Source organism: Trachemys scripta, chromosome 10 (assembly GCF_013100865.1).
Source record: "Trachemys scripta elegans isolate TJP31775 chromosome 10, CAS_Tse_1.0, whole genome shotgun sequence".
In the NCBI taxonomy this organism is placed as follows: Eukaryota; Metazoa; Chordata; order Testudines; family Emydidae; genus Trachemys; species Trachemys scripta.
In genome coordinates this window covers 61,591,873-61,619,859 of record NC_048307.1, presented here as the reverse complement: position 1 = coordinate 61,619,859, position 27,987 = coordinate 61,591,873, and the positions used below count along the sequence as shown (strand labels likewise).

The window sequence follows — 27,987 nt, the reverse complement described above, 5'->3', positions numbered from 1 at the left end:
TATAATTCTGGGTTTACCCTCCAGAGTGGTGTGTGCCCTTGAGTAGCTGGGCAGTTCCTTAGCTGAAGCCTTCCCATGCAGAGCTGATCTCAGCATCTGTATGTAGCTGCAGCTGGGTGTGTCCTTACCTGTATGTGTGCTGGAGGAGGCTTGAAGACCTGTCACAGCAGCACAGTGTAAAGGGAGCCCAGGCTGGTGGGTCAGGTGGGCTCAATGGTACCCCAATTCCAGGTGGCACCCCGGGGGTGAACCATCACACACACGTTGAATGCTGCATGCATTCTCAAAAAAGATATATTGGAATTAGAAAAGGGCAACAAAAATAAACAACACCATGGAACAGCTTTTGAATGAGGAGAGATTAAAAAGACTAGGAATTTTCATCTTGGAAAAGAGACAATTAAGAGGAGATATGAAAGAGGTCTATAAAATCATGACTGGAGTGGAGAGAGTGAATAAGGAAGAGTTATTTACTCCTTCTCATAACACAAGGGTTACCCAGTTAATATAATAGGCAACAGGTTTAAAACAAACAAAAGGAAGTATTTCTTCACACAATGCATAGTCAACCAGTGGAACTCGTTTCCAGGGGATATAGCGAAGGCCAAAGCTATAACAGGGTTCAAAAAAGAACTAGATAACTTCATGGAGGATAGGTCCATCAATGGCTATTAGCCAATATAGGCAGGGATGCAACCCCATGCTCTGGGTGTCCTTAGCCTCTGATTGCCAGAAGCTGGGAGTGGATGACAGGGGATGGATCACTCAATTGCCTGTACTGTTCATTCCCTCTGAATTACCTGGCCTTGGCCGGAAGACAGGATACTGGGCTAGATGGACCATTGGTCTGACCCCGTATGGTCATTCTTATGTTCTGAGAATATTGGAGCCAAAAGCCAATTGACAGTCAATGGGATTTAGAATAAGTGCCTGAATCCCTTTTGAAAATGATATTTAGGCTCTTAAATCAGTTAAGCATTGTACAGAGGGCACTGTAATGCCTACATACCTTTAAAAATGGGTCACTTTTGAAAATGGGACTTAGATACTTCTTTTGTCTTTGTATCTCTATGGACAGGTAAGGACCTCTCAGATTTAATCTCTTTGAGCTAATCTGTTATTTTCATAGTTTACCCTTATTTTTTTTCTGTTTCCCAACCAGCTGTACTTGCACATACAGTCTAAATGGCTGAGATTTCCTATAGGTGAAATAAGTTCAATGTAGACAACTCCCTTTGGCCTAGTGAGTGACACAGAATTGTGGCACTGAAAGGCATGGTGGAACAGTTGGGTTGGAGGGTTTGACTGATGTCTTTGTCAGGGGATGGGGATAGTGACACAGGCCAAGCCTATGATCTTTACAAAGGATTTTAATGTATTTGGGAAGGTGCTAAGATACTTTAAATCTCATGGCACTTGGAATAGTGTGTTTTGTTTTGTTTTGTTTTGTTTTTTGAAGAAAGTGCTGTATGGCTGAACATTTGAACATAGCTGCTCCTTAGATTTCTGTAAGATGTACACTTTGCCCCAGTTTTTGCTGTTCAGTATCCATCTCTCCTAAATCAACAATAAGAGTTGTAGGAGGCTAATTGTAAATTAGTAGGGAAAAAATATTGAGTATTTCTCCCCTAAGTTGCTCTTCCAGCAAGGAAATAACCAATCCTTGAACTCCGAATTTCTCCTGACTGCTCAGAAGTCGTGGCAATATTATTTGGGACAGAAGATCAGTCACTGAATGGATTAGCATTGTCTCAAGCTGAAAATAATATACTGAGTACAGAAAGAAGTGTGGTCTAGTGACTTAGAGCAAGAGATGGATAGAGAACTCTTAAAGTCAGTGGAACTTCCCATGTGCTTAAAGTATATGCACACGTGTTTCCAGGAGCAGCACCATAGTGGTTTTCCAGCAATATGATTCATTGATGCAGTTCTGCTTGATATTAGCCACGACGTTTGCTTCCGTTGTGGAGATCATGTCGTCTTCTGCTGTGAATTTTGGAACAGTGACTGTATGCGGCAGTGGCATCGACCCAGATTTCATTAAAAAGTTTTTAACTGATTTGTCATTGCTTGTTATTGATTGCCACCACAGGGTAGCAAAAAAGTTCTTAAATGATTTGAATTCCTATTAAGGTATCTGGAATTGATCCTCATTTCAGTACCTTGAGACCATTGGATAAAACATGCAGATAATTTAAGTATAATTTGCGAACCGTAGAGAATATTCATTTCTAAAACATTGTGTTGTTCTAATATACAAAACTCTACTCAGATGTTGGTCTTTTCTTTCTTTGTTTCCTTGAGCTTGAAATAATGGACAAAACACAAAAGAGAAGGTTTTAAAAACACTGAAACTACTGGACATTTCACAAAAAGGGTTATGTGGGGCCAAATCCTAGGGCATGGTCATGTTGCAAATATGCAGGACCTCAGATGGGGAGGGAAAGGTGCCTATAAACTATTCCATGGCTTCTGGAACTCATTAATAACGAATCAGTCTTTGACTGAATGCTTGTCTGTGTGTGTATTCTGCACCAGATTAAATTGCACAGTGTATAACAATCTGAGTTAGTAGGAGGAACAGTTGCTGAGCATCATAGCTTTTTGCCATATGACTATTCTTCTACCGCAGTCCTGGAGCCGTCTGCAGGCAGAAATGACCCCCTGCATAACGTAGAGAAGCCAAATAGCTGCTTTAAATTATGTTTGCTACAGCAGCCCTACAGAGACCACTGCACTGGCTGAGGATCACTGGAGTGGATCACATTCTGCCTTCACATACTATCGCCCACACTATGCCCTGCCAGGTGGGGAGGAACTGGAGGAATTGCTAGAAGCTGAGAAGCCCACGCCACTCAGAGGTTTTTGCGGCAGACGAAGAAAAAAAAATCAAGAACCACAACAAAAGAAACATTTAACAGAGACACACCTGCTACAGCAGGGGTTCTCAAACGGGGGGGGCGGGACCCCTAAGGGGGTCACGAGGTTCTTACATGGGGGGGGGTTGCAAACTGTTAGCCTTCACCCCAAACCCCGCTTTGCATCCAGCATTTATAATGGTGTTAAATATATAAAAAAGTGTTTTTAATTTATAAGGGGGGGGGGGTCACACTCAGAGGCTTGCTATGTGAAAGGGGTCACCAGTACAAAAGTTTGAGAACTATTGTGCTAGGTAATAGTATAACCCAGTAGTGTAGTAACCTGACACCCCAGAGCAGTGCGCTGGACATTAAATGAGAATTCAAGGTTTCAAACATTTTTGTTCCACATTAGAACAAAAATTAAACATTTTAAAACAGCTTCACAGAGAAAGAAAGAGACCCTAAAATATCCCAATGGTTAGGGCACTCCCTGGGAAACCCAGCTTCTAGTCCCTGCTCTGCCTGATTCAAGCTCTTGGCTATTCTAGGGTGAGTCTCTCTCTCTCTCTCTCTCATTTTGATCAGAAATTCCATCCTGTACCATCGTAAACTTTCTGATGAAAGGTTAATCAAAGCCAAAAACCAATACATTGCCACTAAAAATTTCCATTTCAATGAATCAGCATTTTCTGATGGAAAAACTTTTGTCAAGAAATTCCTGACCAGCTCTACAGAGTACCCATATTCCTGCAGCTCCACTAAACAAAAAGTATCCGAACCTTTGCACAAATTACTATACAAATGAGAACCAGAAGACTTTAGTGCACTGTGATATGAGTTATGTCCATCTAAATCCAGTCACCTTTCATTTATTATCAGAGAAGGGTAGCATATAGTGTATAATTTAAATATTAGAAGTGGGCTGTGGTTAACCAAAATACTGAATCTTGGATCCCTATTCTCTCCTTCAGTAACTCCCTTTGACATCAGAGAGCTCCTGTGGAGAAGAAAGATTTAAAAAAATCAGACAGCCACAGTATGTGATAGATATTTGAACCTCTGCAGATTCATCTCCAGTTGAAGCTGCCTTTTGCATGACTTTGGATGAATTTGGAAGGGGATCCATGGACCCACAAGAGTTTAGAAAATCCATTGCATGATTAAGAAATGGTTCTTTGTTCCCCTTCATACTGCAGCATTTCATCTCCTCTGCTCAATTCTAATTTTTGTTTTTCTCCTTTATCCTATAACTATTGTACTGAATGCTGATGAGTAATCTTCAGAAATTAGTCTTACAGTGGAATCACTTACTTTTTTTTCCTACTTGGATGCAGTTCTGTTTATTTTATTTTCTTCAAAAGAACAAGAACAAGAGGTGGGAGGGGAAATAGTGGCTTGTAGAAAAAAAAACTGCTGGAGAGGGAGGGAGAAGATATTTTGACGCTTCTGAAATTAATAGCAAATGGTAACAAGTAACTACGCATGATCTACATCTGCAATTATTTGGTTTAACTTTGAGTAGGTGGATTGGTGTATGGAGTCTTCCACTCTCCTCCCCCTCCTCCTCCCCCCACCCTTTGTTCATTAAATCTCTCAAACCCCACATAGCCCTCCTTGACACACCCTTTTCTTGACTTGTGTGCTATCAGGCATCTAGTTTTAAAATGTAGTCTTATTTTAAATTTGTTGTTGCCCTTTATTTTTAAAATCACATCTATATTCTCTGAGTGTTTTTATTGAGATCTCATTTGGTTTATAAGTGTTATATAAAATGTACATTTGATTACCAAATTAATTTTGTTGAACACCTATGTCTGTAGTTAAAATGCTGCACACTTTCCCTGGCTTCTTGTACCCAATAAATTAATCATTGAAGCAGTCTTTGACTAAGTGCTTATGCATGCATTTATTCTGCAACAGATGAAAGTGCTCAATACATAACAATGTGAGTTCATAGAAGTAACAGCTGCTGAGGGTCATAGCTTTTTGCCATAAGACAGTCACATTTCATTGTTAACATTTACTCAGCTGCAGTTGCAATCTGGTCTGTTCAATATAACAGGCACTGCCACTGCACTGAGCCCAGTGTAAATATGTAGGTTTTACCACTATATTCCTGCCATTTAAAAAAAATAGTTAAAGTGGAATATGAACTAACATCCATTTTATTAGTCTTATTATCACTTAGCATTATGGTACCATTTAAAGCTACATGTGTCTAAAATCTCATTCAATTCCCTTTGGGTGACTTTGAAAAACAGACTCTCTCTCTGTTTTAGCAGGTGCTTCCAAAAAAATAGGAATGTTACAATTTTTCAGTTTTTGTAAACAATGGGAAATTAGTTTAGAGTGACACCTTTATCTAAGAAGAACAGGAGTACTTGTGGCACCTTAGAGACTAACAAATGCTCTAATAAATTTGTTAGTCTCTAAGGTGCCACAAGTACTCCTGTTCTTCTTTTTGCGAATACAGACTAACACGGCTGCTACTCTGAAACCTTTATCTAAGTTTCTTTTTTTAGGGCGTCAAGGTAGGCAAGTGGTCATTAAAAATTATCTCTTACACCAGGGGTGCCCAACCTACAGCCTGCGGGCCATACGTGGCCCACCAGAGCATTTCATAAGGCCAGTGGCGTACTTCAACATAATATACTATTGGCCGATTCATTACCATTCATTACTATACATACCATTATCATGTTTAAATCATTTTAGTTTACACAAGTGTGTAACTAGGCAATACTGTATTGTAGAAGGGTTCGGCCAGGTTCGGCGCTCTCTGAGGCGGTGGGGAACCAGACTGCCTTGCTACGTCCATCGGGTTATTTCGGGGGAACTAGCCTGTCTGCGGGGTTTCACTCCATGGCAACAGTAGAGACCAACAAACAGCTCTATTCCGCAGACCCAGGCCCTAGTTCAGGGCTGGGCAGTCGAGAGTCTCTGGCTCAAGTCCTTATGCAGGGGCTGAGCAAACAAATGAGTTCAGGAGGCCTAGGCCCCGGCTTCAAAGAGCCGGGGAGAGGGGGAGACTGCTACCCACACGTTGGGTGGCAGGGGGGACGCAGGCCCACCCACTCCACTGCGTCCCAGCCCAGTGGGTATGACCGCAACACACTGACATTGGCTCTGGGTGTGCTGCAGCCAGACTAGAATCTGCTGCCCCTGGGCTACTTCCTATCTCCCTCTCTAGAAGTACCTGCTTCTGGACGGTGTCCTCCATGGAATCAAGCACCATGGGCTCCTCAGGATACTCGGCGAGCGGTAGGCTTGGCAGCTCCTCTGGGTAGCTTGCCACAGGCAGGCTTAATAGCTTCTCCGGGGTCTGGTCAGCATCAGGCCTCAGCTGGTCTGGCCAGTCCTTGGGTCAATCGCAGACTGCAGGAGTCTCCCCACTGGGAGCTAGGCCACAGGCGTCTGGCTTCTTCAGCGGCCGGGCCTCTAGTGAGCTCTGGGGTTGGGCTTTTGTACTTCCTGTCCTGTGCCCTGACCTCTGTGGGGTGGGCGCAAGCTCCACTGGCTCCGCCCACTTTGGCGTCCGGTGTAGCTCGTCCCTCTCCGTGGCGGTGGGGAACCAGACCGTCTTGCTACATGTACATAGAAAAAACCTAATTAAATAAATACAAAACAAGTCAACTTAACATATAAATCAATACATGTGACTGTCAATCTTATTAAAACGTTTGGCTCACGCAAGGTTGTGCTATATGTGGCCCTCCTCTGTAAGAAGGTTGAGCACCACTGTCTTACACAATTATTTTAAAGCACTGTATTCCAAAGAGAGCAGAGCGAGTACCTGAAATGAATATTCACTCAGATAGAAAATTGAATTAACTTTGGCTTGGCTGTGTTACACTCCTCCTTATGTTCGTTTTCTGCAGATATTCCAGTGGATGAATTTGTTGGGAGTAATGTTATCAAAACAAACAGTCTGAGAATTAAGCAGTTCTGAGCAAGAATAAATGTTAAGCAAAGTTTAGGGAATAATTGCAGAAAGCAGATTTTGAAAATAGCTAAATTGAAAATATTTAGCATGAACATAATTTTGATAACTGGCACTGAAAGCCTCTATTACATCACTGGTGGCAGAGTTATTTTCAGGAGACTAGATTTAGTAGGGAGATGGTTCAGAAGGCATGCAAATAGTGCACTTTCGGTGCTTTTCCCAAGCACTGGTGTTGAAATGGTGAGCCTGATTTAATGTGTGCCCTTCTCTGTAGTTCGCCTACCAATATGATAATGTTGAGCTTTGCATTCTTATTTTATTTCCATATACAGTGTAAGCATACAAGTCACTGACATCAGTAATGCTGTGGGTGCTCTATGGAATCCTGGTAGGCAGCCAATTGTCTTGTGTGCTGCCATAATCATCATAATAAGAAATAACAATAATAATCAATATACCCTGAGTCTCATGCTTGTTTCCCTTGCTCTGACTTCCCCCAAATTCCAGTCTGAGGTCACAGACATTCTTGACCCGCTTCTTTCCTGGGCACATGCTACTTCCCCATGAACTCTAAGTGAGAGGAGAGGAAATAGTGCATGCAGTTCCATAAACAGTATTAGGGACAAAAGGAGAAGCCCACTACAAGTGATGCAGCTCAGGTAGTGCATGCATCAACCTCTGGTTGCACAGTTGTGGGATAGGCCTATGTCCCGCTATGAGGAGCCAGAGCTGAGACAGATTAGCCCAAAGCAATGAAAAATGGTTCTTATGTGGATGACCACCTACTTGCTTGCCCCTTTAGCACTGCTGACAGCTCATGGTCTCATGGCTGAACCACAGGGTATGTGATGGGTCATGAATGCCAGTACTGCTCCCTGTGTTGCTTATGCATACAGAACCAGAGTGCATACATCCCTAGCTATATATCATGCCTTACCTGGTATGTTTCTGTGTACTATACAGTGTGTGTGTGAGAGAGCTATCTAGGGTTGCTGACCACTCTCCACAAGCTAGAATTCACTGAAGATATCTGCGATGGTATTTCGTGAGAAATACTGAATGTAGGAAATTTTGCAATTCTCTGAATTTTAAGTGAAAAATAAATGACACTGTCTGAGATGCAATTAAATGTGTGGTCCTTGGTAAAATTTAAATAAATTAAATATTTTTTTTAAATTTTAAAATTTATATGGTAGTTTATATAAAGCTGAATTTTGTGGACTTGCAAGGTGTGTGAAACAAATGGTAACAAAATTCATAAAAACCCTGTAATTATTTCTGTTGTCCCTCCTCACTTTTCCTTCTATCCACCACCACAGAGGAGAGCCAGATTTTCCACTTACTGACAGGTGATTGTTAGAAAGGGAATGTGTTGGAGTGAAGTCTTCCCAGTGAATAGCAATCATTTCTGGGGTGCAACACGGGGACTGCTAAGAGTATGCAACCCTACCATACTACTATTTTATAATGTATCCCGCTGCTAACAACCAAATAATGATTATGATATGTAAATGATATGTAAATCATGACACACAGACACATTCACCATCTTCACTGGCAGATATCCTACTGGCCTCATTTTTCACTCTGGTGAGGAAAAGCAACTACTAGCAAGCAGCAGTGCATTCAACGCCTCATGGAGCATCTGCAACACATTCACTTTCTAATGAACACTGGGCAGTGAGTGGAAAAGCTGGCCAGCTTACACTGAGGTGGATAGAAAAGTAGTTTATAAAGCATTTATAAGCAGTGTATAAATATGTCACTGTGTCTATTATATTTTTCTTGAGCAAACAAAAGAATTGGCTGTTGCTCACAAACTCTGCAGTCACTTCAGTAATTCTTTTTGTAGCCTGGTGAGAAGGGTATAAAGCAAGCAGCCTGCCCCTGTTCTCCAAATGGCTCTTGGATCAATACAAGGGATTTAATATCCCTTAGTACCAGAATGCTGCAGAAAGGAGTTGGCATACTCTGTATCTAACATCTGATCTGTGTACTTTTTGGAGGCATATACTTGGTCAGTTATTCAGTTTGTGTTGATTTTTATAAATATATTCTAGCAAACCCATACAAATAAGGTGTTCACTTGAAACACCAATCAATATGTTACATATTGAGTACAATTTTCAAAGGGACCTACAGGTATGTCTACATTGCAATTGGAGGTGTAACTATGTAATGCCGACCGACCCCTGGGACCTCTGGAGCTTAGTGTGTGAGCCTCTACTACAGTGGTGGGCCACAGGATAATCCTCTAGCGGGTCGCCAGACAGTTTGTTTACATTTGCTCAGCCTCCCACAGCTCCCAGTGGATGCAGTTCACCGTTCCCTGCCAATGGGAGCTGTGGGAAGCGGCAGCCACCACATCCCTGCAGCCTGTGCTGCTTCCCTCAGCTCCCATTGGCCGGGAACGGCGAACCGTGGCTATTGGGAGCTGTGGGCAGCCGTGCAAATGTAAACAAACTGTCTGGCGGCCCGGCAGCAGATTACCCTGATGAGCCATGTGTGGCCTGAGGGCCACAAGTTGCCCACCACTGCTCTACTGCAGGAGCTAAAATCCATATGACTGTTAGCTGAGGCTGTAGAGCAGATTCATTAATCTCTCTCTAAGTAGTCTCAAGGTATGTCTACACTACGGGATTAATCCGAATTTACAGAATTCGAATTTTGGAAACAGATTGTATAAAGTCGAATGTATGTGGCCACACTAAGCACATTAATTCGGCGGTGTGCGTCCATGTACCGGGGCTAGCATTGATTTCCGAAGCATTGCACTGTGGGTAGTTATCCCATAGCTATCCCATAGTTCCCGCAGTCTCCCCCGCCCATTGGAATTCTGGGTTGAGATCCCAGTGACTGATGGGGCAAAAAACATTGTCGCAGGTGGTTCTGGGTACAGCCTCGCCCCTCCCTCCATGAAAGCAACGGCAGACAACCATTTCGCGCCTTTTTTCCTGGGTGAACACTGCAGACTCCATACCATGGCAAGCACGGAGCCCGCTCAGTTCAAGACAGCAGTCATGAACATTGTAAACACCTCGCGCGTTCTCGTGCAGTTTATGCTGAACCAGGACCAGAAAAACGAGGAGAGGAGGAGAGGCGACGGCAGTGCAGCGACAAGCGTGATGAAGACATGGACACGGACACAGAATTCTCTCAAACCGTGGGCCCCGGTGCTTTGGAGATCATGTTGTTAATGGGGCAGGTTCTATCCATGGAACACCAATTCTGGGCCCGGGAAACAAGCACAGACTGGTGGGACCGCATAGTGTTGCAGGTGTGGGACGATTTCCAGTGGCTGCGAAACTTTCGCATGCATGAGGACACTTTCATGGAACTTTGTGACTAGCTTTCCCCTGCCCTGAAGCGCCAGAATACCAAGATGAGAGCAGCCCTCACAGTTGAGAAGCGAGTGGCGATAGCCCTGTGGAAGCTTGCAACGCCAGACAGCTACCAGTCAGTCGGAATCAATTTAGAGTGGGCAAATCTACTGTGGGGGCTGCTGTGATGCAAGTAGCCAAAGCAATCACTGAGCTGCTGCTACGAAAGGTAGTGACTCTGGGAAATGTGCAGGTCATAGTGGATGGCTTTGCTGCAATGGAATTCCCTAACTGTGGTGGGGCGATAGATGGAACCCATATCCCTATCTTGGCACCGGAGCACCAGGGTACCCAGTACATAAACCGCAAGGGGTACTTTTCAATGGTGCTGCAAGCACTTGTGGATCACAAGGGACATTTCACCAACATCAACATGGGCTGGCCGGGAAGGGTTCATGACGCTTGCATCTTCAAGAACACTAATCTGTTTAAACGGCTGCAGCAAGAGACTTACTTCCCGGACCAGAAAATAACCATTGGGGATATTGAAATGCCAATAGTTATCGTTGGGGACCCAGCCTACCCCTTAATGCCATGGCTCATGAAGCCATACACAGGCAGCCTGGACAGGAGTCAGGAGCTGTTCAACTACAGGCTGAGCAAGTGCAGAATGGTGGTAGAATGTGCATTTGGCCGTTTAAAAGGTCACTGGTGATCGTTACTGACTCAGTCAGACCTCAGCCAAACCAATATCCCCATTGTTATTGCTGCTTGCTGTGTGCTCCACAATCTCTGTGAAAGTAAGGGGGAGACCTTTTTGGCGGGGTGGGAGGCTGAGGCAAATCGCCTGGCTGCTGATTACGTGCAGCCAGATACCAGAGCGATTAGAAGAGCACACAAGGAAGCGCTGCACATCAGAGAAGCTTTGAAAACCAGTTTCATGACTGGCCAGGCTACAGTGTGAAATTTTTGTTTGTTTCTCCTTCATGAAAACCCGCCCCCTTTATTGACTCATTCTCTGTAAGAAACCCACCCTCCCCCTTCCCCCAGCTTGCTTTCAAAGGAAATAAAGTCACTATCATTTAAAAGTCATTTATTCTTTATTAATTGATTTTAAAAAGAGGGAGAGAACCCGGGTGGGGTTTGGGAGGAGGATCGGCGGGAAGGAAAAGGCCACTAAATAAAAAGGTTAAAAAAATGACAGCCTTTTGCTTGGGCTGTCCACTGGGGTGGAATGGGAGGGTGAACGGAGCCTCCCCCCACACACACACATTCGTACACGTCTGGGTAAGGAGGCTATGGAACATGGTGAGGGGGGAGGGGGGTTCTACAGGGGCTGTTGCGGCACTCTGTTATCCTGCTGCCGTTCCTGAAGCTCCACCAGATGCCGGAGCATGTCCGTTTGCTTACGCAGCAGCCCCAGCGTTGCATCCTGCCTCCTCTGATCTTCCTGCCGCCACCTCTCATCTCGAGCATCCCTCTTGTCCTCACATTGGTCCCTCATGTCCTCACGTTGGTCCCTCCTGTCCTCACATTCACTGGCATCTTTCCTATACTTTGAAACCATGTCCTTCCACTCATTCAGATGAGCTCTTTCACTGAGGGTGGATTCCATGATTTCCACGAACATCTCGGCTCGCGTCTTCTTTTTCCGACGCCTTATCTGAGATAGCCTTTGGGACGGAGGAGGGAGGCTTGAAAAATTTGCAGCTGCTGGAGGGAGGGAAAAAAGGAGACAATTTTTTAAAAAGATACATTTTACAGAACAATGCTTATACTCTTTCACGGTGACCAATACTATTCACATTACATAGCACATGTGATTTCTGTGCAAGGTCACATTTTGCCTCTTAATATTGAGTGCCTGTGGCTTTGCTGCTAGAGATCACAGACGCAGGTCCGGGCAACAGAATTCGGCTTGCATGCGGCCATGGTAAGCCATTGTCTTTCGGCTTCTGCGTCCTCCTTTCCCACATACCAAGCAAAGCCCGTTGAGTGCTGCGGTTTTCTTGTTAACCTTCAGCAGCAGAAAACAAACTAACTCCCCCCCTCATCCAATTCTCTGGATGATCGCTTTATCCCTCCCCCACCGCGTGGCTGGTATCAGGGAAGATCCATGCAGGAACCAAACTAACACCCTCCCCTCCATGAACTCTCTGGGATGATTGCTTTACCCCTCCCCCACCATGTGGCTGGTATCAGGGGAGATCTCTGCTAGCCAAACGCAAAAAGCTCAGGGCCAATTGCCCTGCCCCCCCCCGTCCCCGTCCCCCCTGCGCTTGGCTAACTGCAGGGAAGGATTTCTTTTCAGCCACAGGCAAACAGCCCAGTAGGAATGGCCATCTCTGTCCCCTTAATTAAATTCCCGTATTTCAACCAGGTTACCATGAGCAACATCACTCTCCTGAGGATTACACAGCGAGATAAAGAACGGATGTTGCTTGAATGCCAGCAAACACCGGGACCATACGCTGACAGGCTTTGTCGTGCAATGATACCAGATTACTTGCTACTAGCATGGCGTGGTCAAGTGTCCTACCATGGAGGACGGAATAAGCCTGCACTGCCCAGAAACCTTGTGGCAAGGCTTTTGGAGTACCTCCAGGAGAGCTTCATGGAGATGTCCCTGGAGGATTTCCGCTCCATCCCCAGACACGTTAACAGACTTTTCCCAGGCCGCGAATGCATCCCAAGTCCTCAGTGCAAAGTAATCATTAAAAAACGCTTGATTTTAAAACAAGTTTTATATTTTAAAAGGTAAACTCATCTGAGGTCCCTTCTATGGGGTCATGGTCTTGGATACTGGCGTGGGAGGGTTGGGACGGGTACTTCAGTCAGGCTGAGAAAAAGATCCTGGCTGTTGGGGAGAACGGAGTGCTGTGTGCTCTCCGCAAGCTCGTACTCCTCCTCCTCCTCCTCCGCCCCATCCGCAGACTCCTCAGGTGTAGCTGATGAGATTACCCCCGCCTCGGAATCCACGGTCAGAGGTGGGGTAGTGGTGGCGGCCCCCCCTAGAACTGCATGCAGCTCAGCGTAGAAGCACAATGTCCGCGGCTCTGACCCGGAGTGACTGTTTGCCTCCTTTTTGTTTTGATAGGCTTGTCTGAGCTCCTTGACTTTCACGCAGCACTGATCTGAGTCCCTATTGTGGCCTCTCTCCATCATGCCCTTGGAGATTTTTTCAAAAGTTTTGGCATTTCGTCTTTTCGAACGAAGTTCTGCTAGCACTGAATCCTCTCCCCATATAGCGATCAGATCCAGTACCTCCTATACGGTCCATGCTGGTGCTCTTTTTCGATTATCGGCCTGCATGGTTACCTGTACTGATGAGCTATCTGTGGTCACCTGTGCTCTCCACGCTGGGCAAACAGGAAATAAAATTCAAATGTTTGCGGGGCTTTTCCAGTCTACCTGGCCAGTGCATCCGAGTTCAGATTGCTGTCCAGAGCGGTCACAATGATGCACTGTGGGATAGCTCCCGGAGGCCAATACCATCGAATTGCAGCCACACTAACCCTAATTCGAAATGACAATATCGATTGTGGCGCTACTCCGCTAGTCGGGGTGGAGTACAGAAATCGATTTTAAGAGCCCTTTATTTCAAAAGAAATGGCTTCGTTGTGTGAACGGTTGCAGGGTTAATTCGATTTAACGCTGCTATATCCAAATTAAAGTCATAGTGTAGACCAGGCCTCAGTGCCACTAGATGGGACAGACCACCACACCTAGGAGGTGTTTGCGTTACAACTGCAATACAGTTTAGCATACATGTGCCAGTTTTAATCTAGCCAGCACAACTAAATTGGCAGTGAAGATGTCATGGCACAGGTTCAGCATGGGCTAGGAACACAAGTACACATACAGGGCCCACAGCAATCACCCCATGTTGACACCCGTGCTGTCACATCTTCATTGCTATTTTTAGCCATACTAGGTAGATTAATGCTAGTACAGACATGCCAAGCCATGCGGCAATCACACCTCCAACTGCAGTGTATACATACCTTTTGCTACTTAGGCACCTAAGTCACCTGGACTTTCAATAAGTCTTGGTCTCCTAAATGCCTGTCACTTTTGAAAATGGAACATAGGTACCTAAGTCACTTAGATGCTTTTGAAAACTTTATCCAATTTTTCAAGAAAGTAGAAATCAGAAGAGTTTGGTGATCAGTTTCCAATATAAATACAAATAGCAGTTGTGTGATAAAGAAGGTATGTAAAATAGAAAACTACAAATTAACTTCCAAAAAATGAGACCTGGAATAGAGTTAGAGAATAACACATGAGTTATCGCCGCAGGATTCTGTACTTCAGAATTATTGTCAGAAAAATGCCAGTGTACGTGCAATACCAAATAGTCGTTGCAATGAGAAACTTTACCCCATTTTTGTATAGTATTAGATGCTCTAAAAGGGTTACCAACAATTGCTAAAATATGGTGAATAAAGGGGCACTTTGAAGCCTTTCAGTATGTTGTTGCAGTATGTTTGATGGGCAGCATGCTAGCCACAGTAACAGGGAAATCTTTGATAAAGTGCATTAAGGCATCAGAGGAATACGTTCTTGCTGTGCTTCTCAGCACAGAAACTTCTCTCCCAGGGGGAAACTGAATTAAAACACTGCAGACAGAGTCTTATAGATAAAATTGCCTGTTAGAAGCATGTCCAAGCTGACTGGTTTGAAAGTAAAGAGAACAGCTCATCATCCCCTGGCAGTACGGATTAGGTAGAGGAGAAAATAGCACAAGTTGTAAAACTTCTACATTGAAGTTAGGAATCGTGAACTCCAACAGTATTGTTGTCACTAGGTTGTGAGGGATGGATAAACTAGTTTGAGCAAAATAAGCAATAACCTGATCCTTTGTCCAGCCCTTAAATATTGTTGATTGCTGTCAAGGCTGTATCCCCACTTTGAACTTTAGGGTACAAATGTGGGGGCCTGCATGAAAACTTCTAAGCTTAACTACCAGCTTAGTTCTGGTCCGCTGCCACCATTCCCAAATGGATTCCCTTCCCTGGGAAGCCTTGAGAAACCTTTCACCAATTCCCTGGTGAATACAGATCCAAACCCCTTGGATCTTAAAACAAGGAGAATTTAACCATCCACCCCTTCTTTCTCTCACCAACTCCTGGTGAATACAGATCCAACCCCCTTGGATCTAAAACAAGGAAAAAATCAAACAGGTTCTTAAAAAGAAGACTTTTAATTAAAGAAAAAGGTAAAAATCATCTCTGTAAAATCAGTATGGAAAATAACTTTACAGGGTAATCAAACTTAAAGAGCTCAGAGGACCTCCCTCTAGCGTCGGGTTCAAAGTATAGCAAACAAAGATAAAAAGAACAGGAGTACTTGTGGCACCTTAGAGACTAACAAATTTATTAGAGCATAAGCTTTCGTGGACTACAGCCCACTTCTTCGGATGCATATAGAATGGAACATATATTGAGGAGATATATATACACACATACAGAGAGCATAAACGGGTGGGAGTTGTCTTACCAACTCTGAGAGGCCAATTAAGTAAGAGAAAAAAAACTTTTGAAGTGATAATCAAGATAGCCCAGTACAGACAGTTTGATAAGAAGTGTGAGAATACTTACAAGGGGAGATAGATTCAATGTTTGTAATGGCTCAGCCATTACAAAGATAAACACTCTAGTAAAAGGTACATTTACAAGTTGAGAAAACAAAGTAAAACTAAGACGCCTTGCCTGGCTTTTTACTTACAAGTTTGAAATATGAGAGACTTGTTTAGAAAGATGGGGAGAACCTGGATTGATGTCTGGTCCCTCTCAGTCCCAAGAGCGAACGAACTCCCAAACAAAGAGCACAAACAAAAGCCTTCCCCCCCACAAGATTTGAAAGTATCTTGTCCCCTTATTGGTCCTTTGGGTCAGGTGTCAGCCAGGTTACCCGAGCTTCTTAACCCTTTACAGGAAAAGGATTTTGGAGTCTCTGGCCAGGAGGGATTTTATAGTACTGTACACAGGAGAGCTGTTACCCTTCCCTTTATAGTTATGACAATTGCACACACAACCAAAAATCAGAAAATTGCTGCCATTTTGAGGGCTTGCATATCATCCACAATTCAGCCTCATTTGCTATGAAATGTATTCAGTGTTTTTACGTATTTGCTATATACTTCAGACCAGGGGTTGGCAACCTTTCAGAATTGGTGTGCCAAGTCTTCACTTATTCATTTTAACTTAAGGTTTCGCATGCCAGTAATACATTTTAATGTTTTTTAGAAGGTCTCTCTGTATAAGTCTATATTATATAACTAAACTATTGTTGTATGTAAAGTAAACAAGGTTTTCAAAATGTTTAAGAAGCTTAATTTAAAATTAAATTAAAATGCTGATCTTACGCTGCCGGCCCACTCAGCCCGCTGCCGGCCTGGGGTTCTGCTCACCTAGTTTGGCAGCGGGCTGAGCGGGGCCTGCGGGACCCCGGCTGGCAAGGGGCCGGCAGCCGGAACCCCAGACTGGGGGTGCAGGTGGGAATGTGGGGAGTGGGTGCAGGAGCTCCCGTTTGGTGCTCAGGGTGGGGGTGGGGATCTGGGGGGGGTTACAAGAGTCAGGGCATGGGGTGGGGGGGCTGGGTGTGTGGGGGGGTGCATGAGTCAGAACGGGGGCTGGAGGTGTGTGAGGGGGTGCAGGGATCAGGGCAGAAGGCTGGGTGTGTGTGTGAGGGGGTGCAGCTCCCATTGGCCTGGAGCAGCGAACCACGGCCACTGGCAGACGCAATCAGCCGAACCTGCGGACACGGCGGATACACAAACTGGCCCAGCCCACCAGGGGCTTTCCCTGCACAAGCGGCGGAACAAGTTTGGGAACCACTGGTTTAAAGAATGGGTCTACAGCAAAAACAGCTGAAGTTTGAAATTTCCCATGAGCATAGTCCTTACTGGGGACTAGTTCCTGAAAATACTGAATTGGATTTACCAAAGTTATAACCATCTGAAAATTGTGAATTGATCATGCACATTAACCTTATCCCACAACAGAATGTCTACCACCTGGTGTTCTTTGTGGGGGCAGTGCAACACTATATTGCCACAATGTAGGGAAGTGGTTAGATATCACAGATTAGTCTACATTAAATATATTTGTTAACTTAAAGGGAATCCAAATTTTGACTATTATTATTTTACTTGTGCTGTAGCAGACATTTTGTCCAATAAAATGGTAGTCATTGATAAGAGAAGTTGAAAACTCAGCATTCCCGTACATCAGCCCTTCCAGAATTGTCTCATAATATTAGTTTTAGATTTTAATATTGCTTCACATTTTTGCTGAGGACATTACTTTTCCAGCCTTCGGACAGTTCCCTTAATTAAAAAATGTGTTTGTTCGTAAAGCATTTAGTCTTTTATTTATTTTCTTTGTGTTTTGGTGTTTGTTTATTTTACAAATATAATTATTAAAAGCCTCCACAAAATAGCAGTCCATGTGCCACATTGTTTACATGATCCATTACGTTTGGTCCCTTGGAAATTTGGCTAACAGACAATATCAAAAAAAGTTGTTACTACGAGAGGTATATTTTGCTACACTTGTTATGTGAAAAAATGCCCTTCTTCATTATGGTGTGTACCTGCTGTCTTTCAGATTACCATGGTACAAAAGTTAATAGATTCATAAAGATTAAAACCAGAAAGAGACCATTCTGATCACCTCACCTGACTTCTCATGTAACACAGGCCGTACAATTTCACCCAATAATCATGTATCAAGCCCATAACTTCTGATTGAACAACATGATTTGTGTTCACAGATCATTTTCATTTTTAAAAGCTGTTTTCCAGAGAAATTACGAATCCTCCAATAAAATGTATAACTAAGCAATTAATGCTTGAGCTGGTCAAAAAAAAAGAATGAATGAATGAAAAATTATAGGGTTTTGATCCAAGTACAAATAAATTCAACAAGCTGTAGCACTATACTTGGTATTGATTGCAAGAGTTAGGTCCTTAATAAGGGATTATATTAGTCATGGTATGTAATTTGATTTTCTTCTCCAAAAATGTGAACTCCTAGCAACTTGAAGTTGAAGGCAATCTTGCCATTGATTTCAGTGGAGCCAGGATTTCACCCCTTTTTAATATGTTGCTAATAACTTTTCACAAATTCTTACTTATTCTCATTATACTGTAGCTAGCTTTTTCATGTAGTTATAGAGAGTTGTCAATAAGGCCATCATTGTATGTGCAACCAGTAACCGTAAGTAATTGCACAGGAGTAAATAAAAAGACACATTTAAAGAATGCACCATAAATTTTAATGCCTATAGATCAGATTTATGACCCCCTTGAGGAAACATTCTAGGCACAGGCTTAAGTATAAATCAATGGTGTGTCTATAAGATTAAAGAGACTGTTGATTGAGAGAATGTTTGAAATTTTGGGGCCTGCGTATATAAGTTAATAATATGTTCCTTATCTAATTAAGAAACTGAACTTGCTAGACTGTTTTGTACCTTTCTCTAGATAATCAGGTATAAACACTGGTGAACTATGAGACAAGACTGTCTAGTACTATTTCTTCAGTGCGTCTGTGTTGTATTGTACTGGAGTTATATGATGATGATGATATAAAACTTCTGAATGAGTAAGAAGAAAATGACTTTGAAATCCAACTTTCATACTAATACACTAAAACCGTAGTCAAACAAATTGCACCCACAAGATTATATAATATAGTACAGGGGTTTCCAAACTCTTTCATTTTGTAATTCATCTTGATAGAGATTTTCATCTCATGGGCCACCTTGTATCCCATTGACAATTGTGATGATCACCTCCTTCCCATTTATTATTTCATATTCCTGTGACAGCTTAAGCATTAGCTTAAATGTAATATAAGAAAATTCATTTGTGTAATTCATCTCTCTATGCTTACAAAATTTACAAAAGCTCTGCAGACCACCAGTGATCAATGAACCTCAGTTTATGAAACACTGATATAGACGAATGAGTGGGATTTATTAACAATTTATTATGGAAATCATTATTAGGTTGCTTTCACTGTCACAGATTTGGACTAATGTAGAAACTGGATTCTAATTACAAACCTAACATCTTCTGAGTGCAACAGAAGTTAATGAAAAGGCAATCATTGTGTGGTTCAAATTAGTATTTTATAGTGCTGATAATATTGAATTCCTGATGGAAGCTTAATTTCAGATGTGATGTTATAAACTAAGATCCAGGGTTCACTTCTAGTTAGGGCCCATATCTGCTTTTAACATTTTATATGAAGGATAATTCTAAAACTGCAGCACACTCCGCTTCTTCTTCAAAGTTCAGCAGAGTCACGACAGGGTATCAGCACAAGTTATGGTGCAGTACCTAATCCCATAATTTTATGCCTTAGTAGTGAGAAATCTGCTGCTATTTGTTGTATTTGGGCTCTGACACTACATGCCTTTTTGGGGATTTTACCATTCTGCCTTGGATGAGTGGATTATTGAGCTTTTGATGTAGTGGCCTGTGTAACATCTTTTTATGACACTTCCCGCTCATATTTGTATCTATACTACCTTGGCACTTCAAAGATACCATTATTGATAGTGATGTTATTCATTAATATCTTGTTGTTTTCTTATGGCTGGTGCAAAAGAAAGCAGCTTTTGCTAATTGGCAGATTTTTATTATGGGATTGGGATCAGCACCCAAAAAAAATTTCCTTTATTGCTTAGCGCCTTAGTAACCTCTGATTTAAACTTATTCAGTAAATAATGTATCCTCCAAAATGAAAGGAAGGCAATGTTAGGAAACTGTTCATTTAAAAGGGTCACTAAACTGTGTACAATGTATCTATGGACCAGTGATGTTGTCATCTTGATTTATTTCTGGATTTATGTTTCTTTCAAACTTGTTAAGAGAAAAAGTTGGATCTTAATAACAATGCCAGTCTCTAAAATGTTAAACAGTATGCACTGTCTCATATACTACTTCACCATCTCAATGATATTATAAATGCAAATGCAACACAGTTTCCTAACTGATGTTGGGTACACCTGACATTAGATTTACATTTTCCCCAAGGGAGCTTTTCTTTTCTGTATGCAGTTTGCATCACCAAAAGGAGATTTGTAAGAATGTTACAGCAACTTTATTTTTAATCTAGCCATTTAGATTTACCTTTATCAGTTAGTAGATCATACTATTTACCCATGTTTATAGTCTAGTAATTACCTTTTGCATGTTAATTATGTAAACTCTATTTCTGCTTATGTTCAAATTAAATCTAATCTTGACATTATAAAAGGTATCTTCCACAACTCCTAGTCCATTAGTGTATTATACAAGCAAGTCTACTTGTTGTTGTTTTCTAAAAAGGAAAAATGCATGTTATTGGGAACTAAATAGATATGGAGATACAGCACCAGTCCTAGCTGTGTCATGACAATAGCTAAATTGCAGCAGACAAATGTCTTCTAAGAGCACATAGAAGCAAAAACATTACTTGTCTTCCCACTTAATGACAGGCTAATGTTGAGCTTATGTCACCAGAACACAGGCTTCAGGAGAACAGTATAGAAATTAAACTTGTTAAGCAAGGACATCGTTGATATGGTACTTTAATTCCCAACAGCAGCATTAAATCATAGTATCATTTTTCTCCTTTAAAAATGTTTCTTACAATCTCTGACAAGTGTTTGTTAAATAAGAGTGTCAATAATTCATAATTCAAAAGATGGACATTTTGCTATGTAAATATGACCTAAATGGTTTTGTTGTTTTTGTTTCATCCAGCATTTATTTAAATGGTATGTTCTTACCAGACTGTAGCATATGGAGTAGTAATTGTTTGGTCTTTTGCTTTATAGGAGGTGTTTTACTTCAGTATATGGGAATTTCCGTGCGCTAACATAAGAACGTATTCAAATACATTTTAAATATCTAAAAGTAATATTTAATTTAATTTTTCAATCTGTTTCTGTGCCAGAGAAGCCCATGGAAAACAGCCTTTATGCTGTTTCTACTTTACAGGGACAAGACATTTTTTGAGTGTATTGGAGCGTAGAATTTTCACATCTGTGCCAAAGGATTGTTTCAGCTACATGTTGTAGTGAATTGTTTATCTGAAATATTGTTATTGAAATGTGTTAATGGACTGTCCCTACTAAATGTGAAATGGCTCTGATTTGCAAAACTGCATTTCATTTAGTTTGGGTAAAAGACATTATACCATTGTGGAAGAATGGTGCTAAAAATAAATCTCTACTTTAAAAATGCAGGGTACTGTAGTGAAGGTGTAATCTACATGAGGTGAAAGACTTTGGTGTTGAAACTTAATGCTCAAATAGTCCTGTCTCTTTTTAAAAGTCCCTCTGTTTGCAGGACAATTGCAGGTTGTCAGTGATATAAGTCACACCACCCATTGTAAATTTTACTGAGCATTTCCTTTAATTCAATCATATTAGACTTAGAAGCTGTAACATTTGGAGTTCAGCTGGGTATGCAACAAGGTGATTAATGATACTTTTCTAATGTACTTCATGATGGCCACCAAAAAATAATTATAATTGCACATTGTTAAAATTCCGTTTCTGTCTTTCCCAACTCTACATTAATAGATAAACTTTTAGGTTAAGCTAACACTGAATTAATTTATTATGAGAATAATGTAGGTGTGTTTGAAGAGATACAATGTCTATTTCCTGTCATCATGTTTGGTTAAGAAATAAAAGGTACAAAGTACATACATTTAAACATTCAAAAAAACATTATTTTCTCTGAAGCATTAACTGTCTCCCTATCTTTATATATGAGTTTGGTGAAACCTTGTTATGGATTGAGTTCTCACTTCATTGAGATTTATAGATGTGAACTCTTAGTTTTCAGTTAACATAACTGTAAGGATAAGGCCTAGCCTAGGACAAAGGGGGTTTGTGAACCTGTCTAGGAGTTTGGACTGAGTAGACAAGAGGTTTTTCTGAGTATTTTTTTGGGTAGGTTGCAAGAGGGGGGAAGGATAGCTCAGTGGTTTGAGCATTGGCCTGCTAAACCCAGGGTTGTGAGCCCAATCCTTGAGGGAGCCATTTAGGGATTGGGGGAAAAATCTGTCTGGGGATTGGTCCTGCTTTGAGCAGGGGGTTGAACTAGATGACCTCTAGTGGTCCCTTCCATCCCTGATATTCTATGAAAAGGATGCAAAACACCCAGACACTGAGAACATGCAGAGAGGTAAAAAGCAAGGAAACCAAGTAATATAGATGTGTGTATGCACACACACACCAGCGAAGGAAGGAAGTTATCCCTACCACTACCTGTGGTTATCCAGGCAGGACCATTACAAGTAGCTTGTTAAAAGATGGCTATTGAACCTGCTCAGAATTATTGTGTCTCCCTTAGGGGTTAATTTGAAAGGTACTGTGCCATCACAGATAATGGAGATTTTCAAAGTACAGGCATTACTTCATGTACCAGCTCTTTACCTTTCTCATAGCTTTGCAAGTTTCTGTGACTTGGTTCTGTGCAACAAATTTATTTTTATTGACTTTGGTGTAAGTGCGACGTCTCTGTTGTACAGGTCGGTGTCTGAAAAGCCAAGAGCTGAGATGTTCCATTGTTTGGGAGACTAGATTAAAATTTGCTAAATCCAGACTACAGAGATGAAGTTTTTTTCTGAAAGTGTAACTGAGTGAGGCAAAAAGGACAGCATCCTCAGTGAAAGTTATTTCAGCAATAAAATCCTGATAGATACTTCTAGCTAGACCAGAGGTGGGCAAACTACGACCCGTGGGCAACATCCGCCTGCTCCTGGCCCGGGAGGCTCGCCCCTGGCCTCTCCCCTGCTGTTCCCCCTCCCCCTCCGCCTCAGCTTCCCCCCCCCCCGGTGCAATGCTCTGGGCGGCAGGGCTGTGAGCTCCTGGGCCAGCGCAGCTGCAGAGCCCAGCCTGACCCGCTGCTCTGTGCTGTGTGGTGGCGACAGTGTGGCTGGCTCCAGCCAGGTGGCGCGGCTGTAGCGCCGCCAGCCACTGGTGCTCCAGGCAGCAGGGGACAGGGAGAGGGAGGGTTGGATAGAGGACAGGGGAGTTTGGGGGCGGGGGGCAGGGGTCGAGGCGGTCAAAGGGCAGGGAACAGGGGGTTGAATGGGGTCAGGGGTCCCAGGGGGACAGTCAGGAATGAGAGGACGGGTTGGATGGGGCAGCAGGAGGGCAGTCAGGGGCAGGGGTTCCGAAGGCATTCTGGGGACAGGGAGAAGGGGTGGTTGGATGAGGCAGGGGTCCCTGGGGGCCAGTCAGGAAGGTGGTGGGGTTGGATGGGGTGGCGGGGGGCAATCAGGGGCAGGGGTTCCGGGGGCAGTCAGGGGACAGGGAGAAGGGATGGTTGGATGGGGCAGGCGTCCCGGGGGGAAGTCAGGAATGAGAGCGGGGGTTGGATGGGGCAGTCACGGGCGGGGGTTCTGGGGGTGGTCAGGGGACAGGGAGCAGGGTGTGGAGGGTGGATGGGGCATGGGTCCCGGGGGCCGCAGATAGGGGGGTAGGGGCCAGGCCACGACCCCTTCCCGTAACCAACCCTCCATACAATTTCTGAAACCCGATGCAGCCCTCAGGCCAAAAAGTTTGCCTGCTCCGAGCTAGACAGTAGTGGTCAAAATATGGGTTTACGATGAGAGGAAATATAAAGGGACTTTATTATTTGCCAGATTTGTTATTCATGAAAAAGGATTATTTCATTTTCAAAAAGATATATAAATTTCTGTTGGTTTTTTTGTTTATTTTATTTTACTTGAATCCATTTTATTGCAAAAAATTCAGAATCTTAAAACAAGAAATGTTCCACATTGCTGCTTCAGGTTATCTGATATAACACTTACTCTGTACGTGAGTATTTGCATATAGGCTGTGATTCAGTAAAACACTAAATGCATTTTAATACATTCCTATTCAACAAAGGAATTAAGAATGTGTTTAAATTCATGGGATTTGGGAATGTGATTAAAGTGAAACACATGTTGGTGTTCTTTCCTGAATTGGGGGCAGAGTACTATATGTCTTCTCTCTCTCTAGCAATGATGAATAATTGAAACTGCACAATTTAGATATTTTCCCTGCATTTTGTTAAATCTTGTTAACAGGGTAAGAAGCAGGAAGTTCCTCGGGAAGAACAGGGACCAACCACTAAGAATTTGGATTTTTGGGCCCAACTCATTACTCTGATGGTTACCATCATTGATGAGGATAAAACAGCATACACGCCTGTCTTGAACCAGTAAGTACCCTCCTTTGGAAAGTTGTTTGAAAAATCAGGGATTTAATGAAAGGAAATACACTGGACTTCAGCATTTTCAGTTTTGATGTGATTAGATTTGATTAAGTGGCAAAACCTGAAAGACAGTAGCTTCAAACTGCACTTGGTACACTTTTTTAAAAACTGCTCTCTTTCCTCAAAAGCAGAATGTAAAAACAGTTACGAAAATGACAACTAATCTCCTCCTCCTCAACTCAAAAATAGAAATGGATAGAAATAGACATGAGCTGAGTCCTTAAGGATATTCCAAATCCAAAAATCCTTGCATCAGAAACCTCTTAAATTTCTGATCCTGCCAGCTGAGATGGACCATCATGGCCACGTGGAACCCCACTGTAATTGTCAGAGCCCTGCCTCCATGGATCTGATTGTAGAATCAGGGCTGAGGGTTAGGAGAAACCAGGGTAGTTACCTGTCACTTCATTTATAAATCCCAAGCTTTCCAGTAGCGAGTTCTTACATGTCTGATAGTGGAGAGTAATAGGAATTTCATTTTTTCTCAAACATTTTTCTCCACACCTTTTGGGAGTACTACTTTAACATATTTTCTGGGGGGCAGGAAAGCATTGTGATAGAGCACTTTGAATAGCGCCAGTCAACTGTGTGATTGATGAGACATGACTTGATTGCCTCAATAGAGCCCTTGTTTCACAGTGGAATTCCCCTGGACTTTAGTGGGAGTCCCTGCAGTTTGCACCCTCTAATGTGATTTAAGAGGAACATGTTCTTTAAGTGAATACAAGTCAGAAGAAAAACACATTGTTCAATATTTAAATAGTAAATATTATTTTTCTGTTAGGTTCCAGACTAATTTAATAAGTTTAATAAGTTTAACTAACTTATAAGAAAATAGAGGATTCTTCCAGGTCTGTACAGCTAATGTCATGCACAGTACCTCATAGAGCAGTAGCTGTCAGCAAAGGGAAATGGATGTTTTAATGGAAAGGATCAGTGGACCCAAACCAAAACTCGGGATTGAAACATACCTGAGTTTTGGGAAATCAAGATCTATATCCAAACTTTGAATCGCTGGCCCATCTCTAAATAAGAGCTTTCTACTCGATTTGCAATTTACAGTATGTATGTGGAGAGAGTTCATCTAAGAATTCTGTTCTACAGTACAAAAGTATCAGAAGACCCACTTCTTGTAGCACTTAAGTATTTGATGCTGCATAAAACTTTGTGATGCGTTATTGGCCTAGTTTCTAGGAATTAATACAGACCCTACTTTTTGTTCTCTGCATGTTGAATCTGGTATGAAATGTTCTTCTCTGGCTGACTCTGCAATCGTGGATGAAGAATTTCTGTTTAGTCCTTTACAATACTAGCATCTAATTGAGAACCAGGATCCCAGTTAAAAAAAATCACAATGTGGATAGGAATCTTGTGCTTAGTGCCACTCAAAATATACGAAAGAGATGGGCCCTGGGGTCATACAATTTAAATAGAAAGACCAAGTGGTATTCATTTTTTTAACTTTTGAAATGAAATTATACAATATTTCTTTGTTTGGTGGATTAATTATTAATTTATGGAAGAAGTGACATGATTAAAACAGTATGCTGTAAAATGTAATTGATATTTGCTAGATAATGTTGTAGAGCCACATAACAGTGCCAGAGAAACTTACTGGATATATTTTCTATACTTTTTTCTGAGGGAAAGTTCCAGGCTAATCTTATGAGAGACTAAGGCAGGATGACCAGATGTCCCGATTTTTGGGTCTTTTTCTTATATATGCTCCTATTACCCGCAACCCACTATCCCAGTTTTTCACATTTGCTGTCTGGTCACCCTAGACTAAGGAGCTGAATGCTTCTAGCTTAAAAGCTCTGTTGTGCTTCCCAAGAAGCAGTTATAATGGTCAGGCACCAGGTTTGTCAACTGGGACTCCAAAGGGATATCTCTAAGTGTTAGGAAAGGATTGGAATTTCTGATCTAGTTTATGATTTCAATGATGGGTATAGTTATCATTAATAGTTAATACATTTTTAGTTTGATATTCCTGTATTTACTTAAGTTCTGGCTCTTATAGTAATATCTCTTCGTGTTGTTTTGTTTCAATTTGGGTTCAGTTTTCATTTTCTAGATTTGAATATTTATATGTAGTCCTATATTGGTGTTAGACACTATGAAAACAGTGTAGCTTTTTATGTTTTCCCTTTACTTGTGGATCTGCATTCTTCGAAACAATGGAGGGAAGAGCGTATAAAGTGGCTGCATTTAAAAACTCACAATTTACTATTATAAGAGGGATCTTGACCTGTAAACCTGAGACATTTAAACATTCAAAATAAGTGCTAAGTGAATAAATGGTGACAGTGAAACCTAATTTTTTCTCCTCTCTATTGACAAGTTGCACCAAATAGCTTTGTACGAGTTAGGGATTAAAAACTGTCATGAAGGCGAGGAAGATGTTTTTGGCAGCAGGGTTTCGGATGAACTGAAATTTTATAGTATTTCTGTGAAAGTGACAGAGAAATTGGCAAAATGATGGCCCAAGAGACAGAAATAATTGTAACAAGAGGAAACAAAATGAATCAAAAAGCACTGTCATGCAGGTCTGCTTGGCTCCCTGAGACATGTGAAAATTCATGACTGCTACATGGAACACTAAAATGCCTAAAGTAATATACAGTATGTTATGAGGTCAAATTGCCCTGTGGAAAAATGGATTGCTGTCTAGGGGCCAAATTCTCTAGTCTTTACTTGAAGCAAACTCTTTCTTACTTCAGTAGCTTAGAGGTAAATAAATAAACTTTGCTTCAATAAAGACTGCAGAAGTTGATCCTGGGTTATTATTTTTCATTGGTGGTGTTTGGTTATGCAGAATGGAAGCTATTAAAAAGTCAGAGCATGTCAACAGTTCTCATGCTTATCTCATATTCTCCGTATATGGAAAATGTTTGTGTGGGGAGGCAGGTGGAGGGGATTTTCCTCAGCTTACTGCTCTATGTTAAGTATTGCTAACTTTTCACAGGTGACCACTGAAGCAACAACCAGAAAATAATTGGTTTAGGTATGGAACCAAGTATGAGTTTTGAAAAGGAAATTTAGAAATTATTTGGGTAATCCAGAAGCACTAAATACAGTCACAAAGCTAAGGCAGATATGTGGATACAAAGAATGCAAACATGCATTCCAGAAAATGTTTGGATACAGGGAACATAAAGAACAATGCCCCCACAAGTACAGAAAACCTAAATACCAGAATCATTCAGATACAGGAAATAAAAAGTACATTCAATGATGGCAAGCAGCTAGAACACAGACTTCCCAATGCATATAAGGGTGGCAGATACAGAACAAAAAGAAGAACAGGAGTACTTGTGGCACCTTAGAGACTAACAAATTTATTAGAGCATAAGCTTTCGTGGACTACAGCCCACTTCTTCGGATGCATCTATGCTCTAATAAATTTGTTAGTCTCTAAGGTGCCACAAGTACTCCTGTTCTTCTTTTTGCGGATACAGACTAACACGGCTGTTACTCTGAAACCTGTCAAGATACAGAACAAACAGTGACACCTAGATACTATGGTGATGGGGGACTTACAAAGCATATAATAGTAGTGAACTAGAAGTGACTGGCCCATACTCA

The 27,987-nt window shown here is 42.0% G+C and overlaps 1 protein-coding gene across 1 annotated transcript in view; it reads left to right on the top strand.

Annotated features, from left to right (window-relative positions):
* Positions 1–27,987, top strand: part of UNC13C (unc-13 homolog C) — a 398,557-nt gene that overhangs the window by 213,446 nt on the left and 157,124 nt on the right. The window contains exon 18 of the mRNA XM_034783191.1: positions 24,215–24,348. Within this exon, the coding sequence (XP_034639082.1) occupies positions 24,215–24,348 (134 nt within the window). The remainder of the gene's footprint in view (positions 1–24,214; positions 24,349–27,987) is intronic.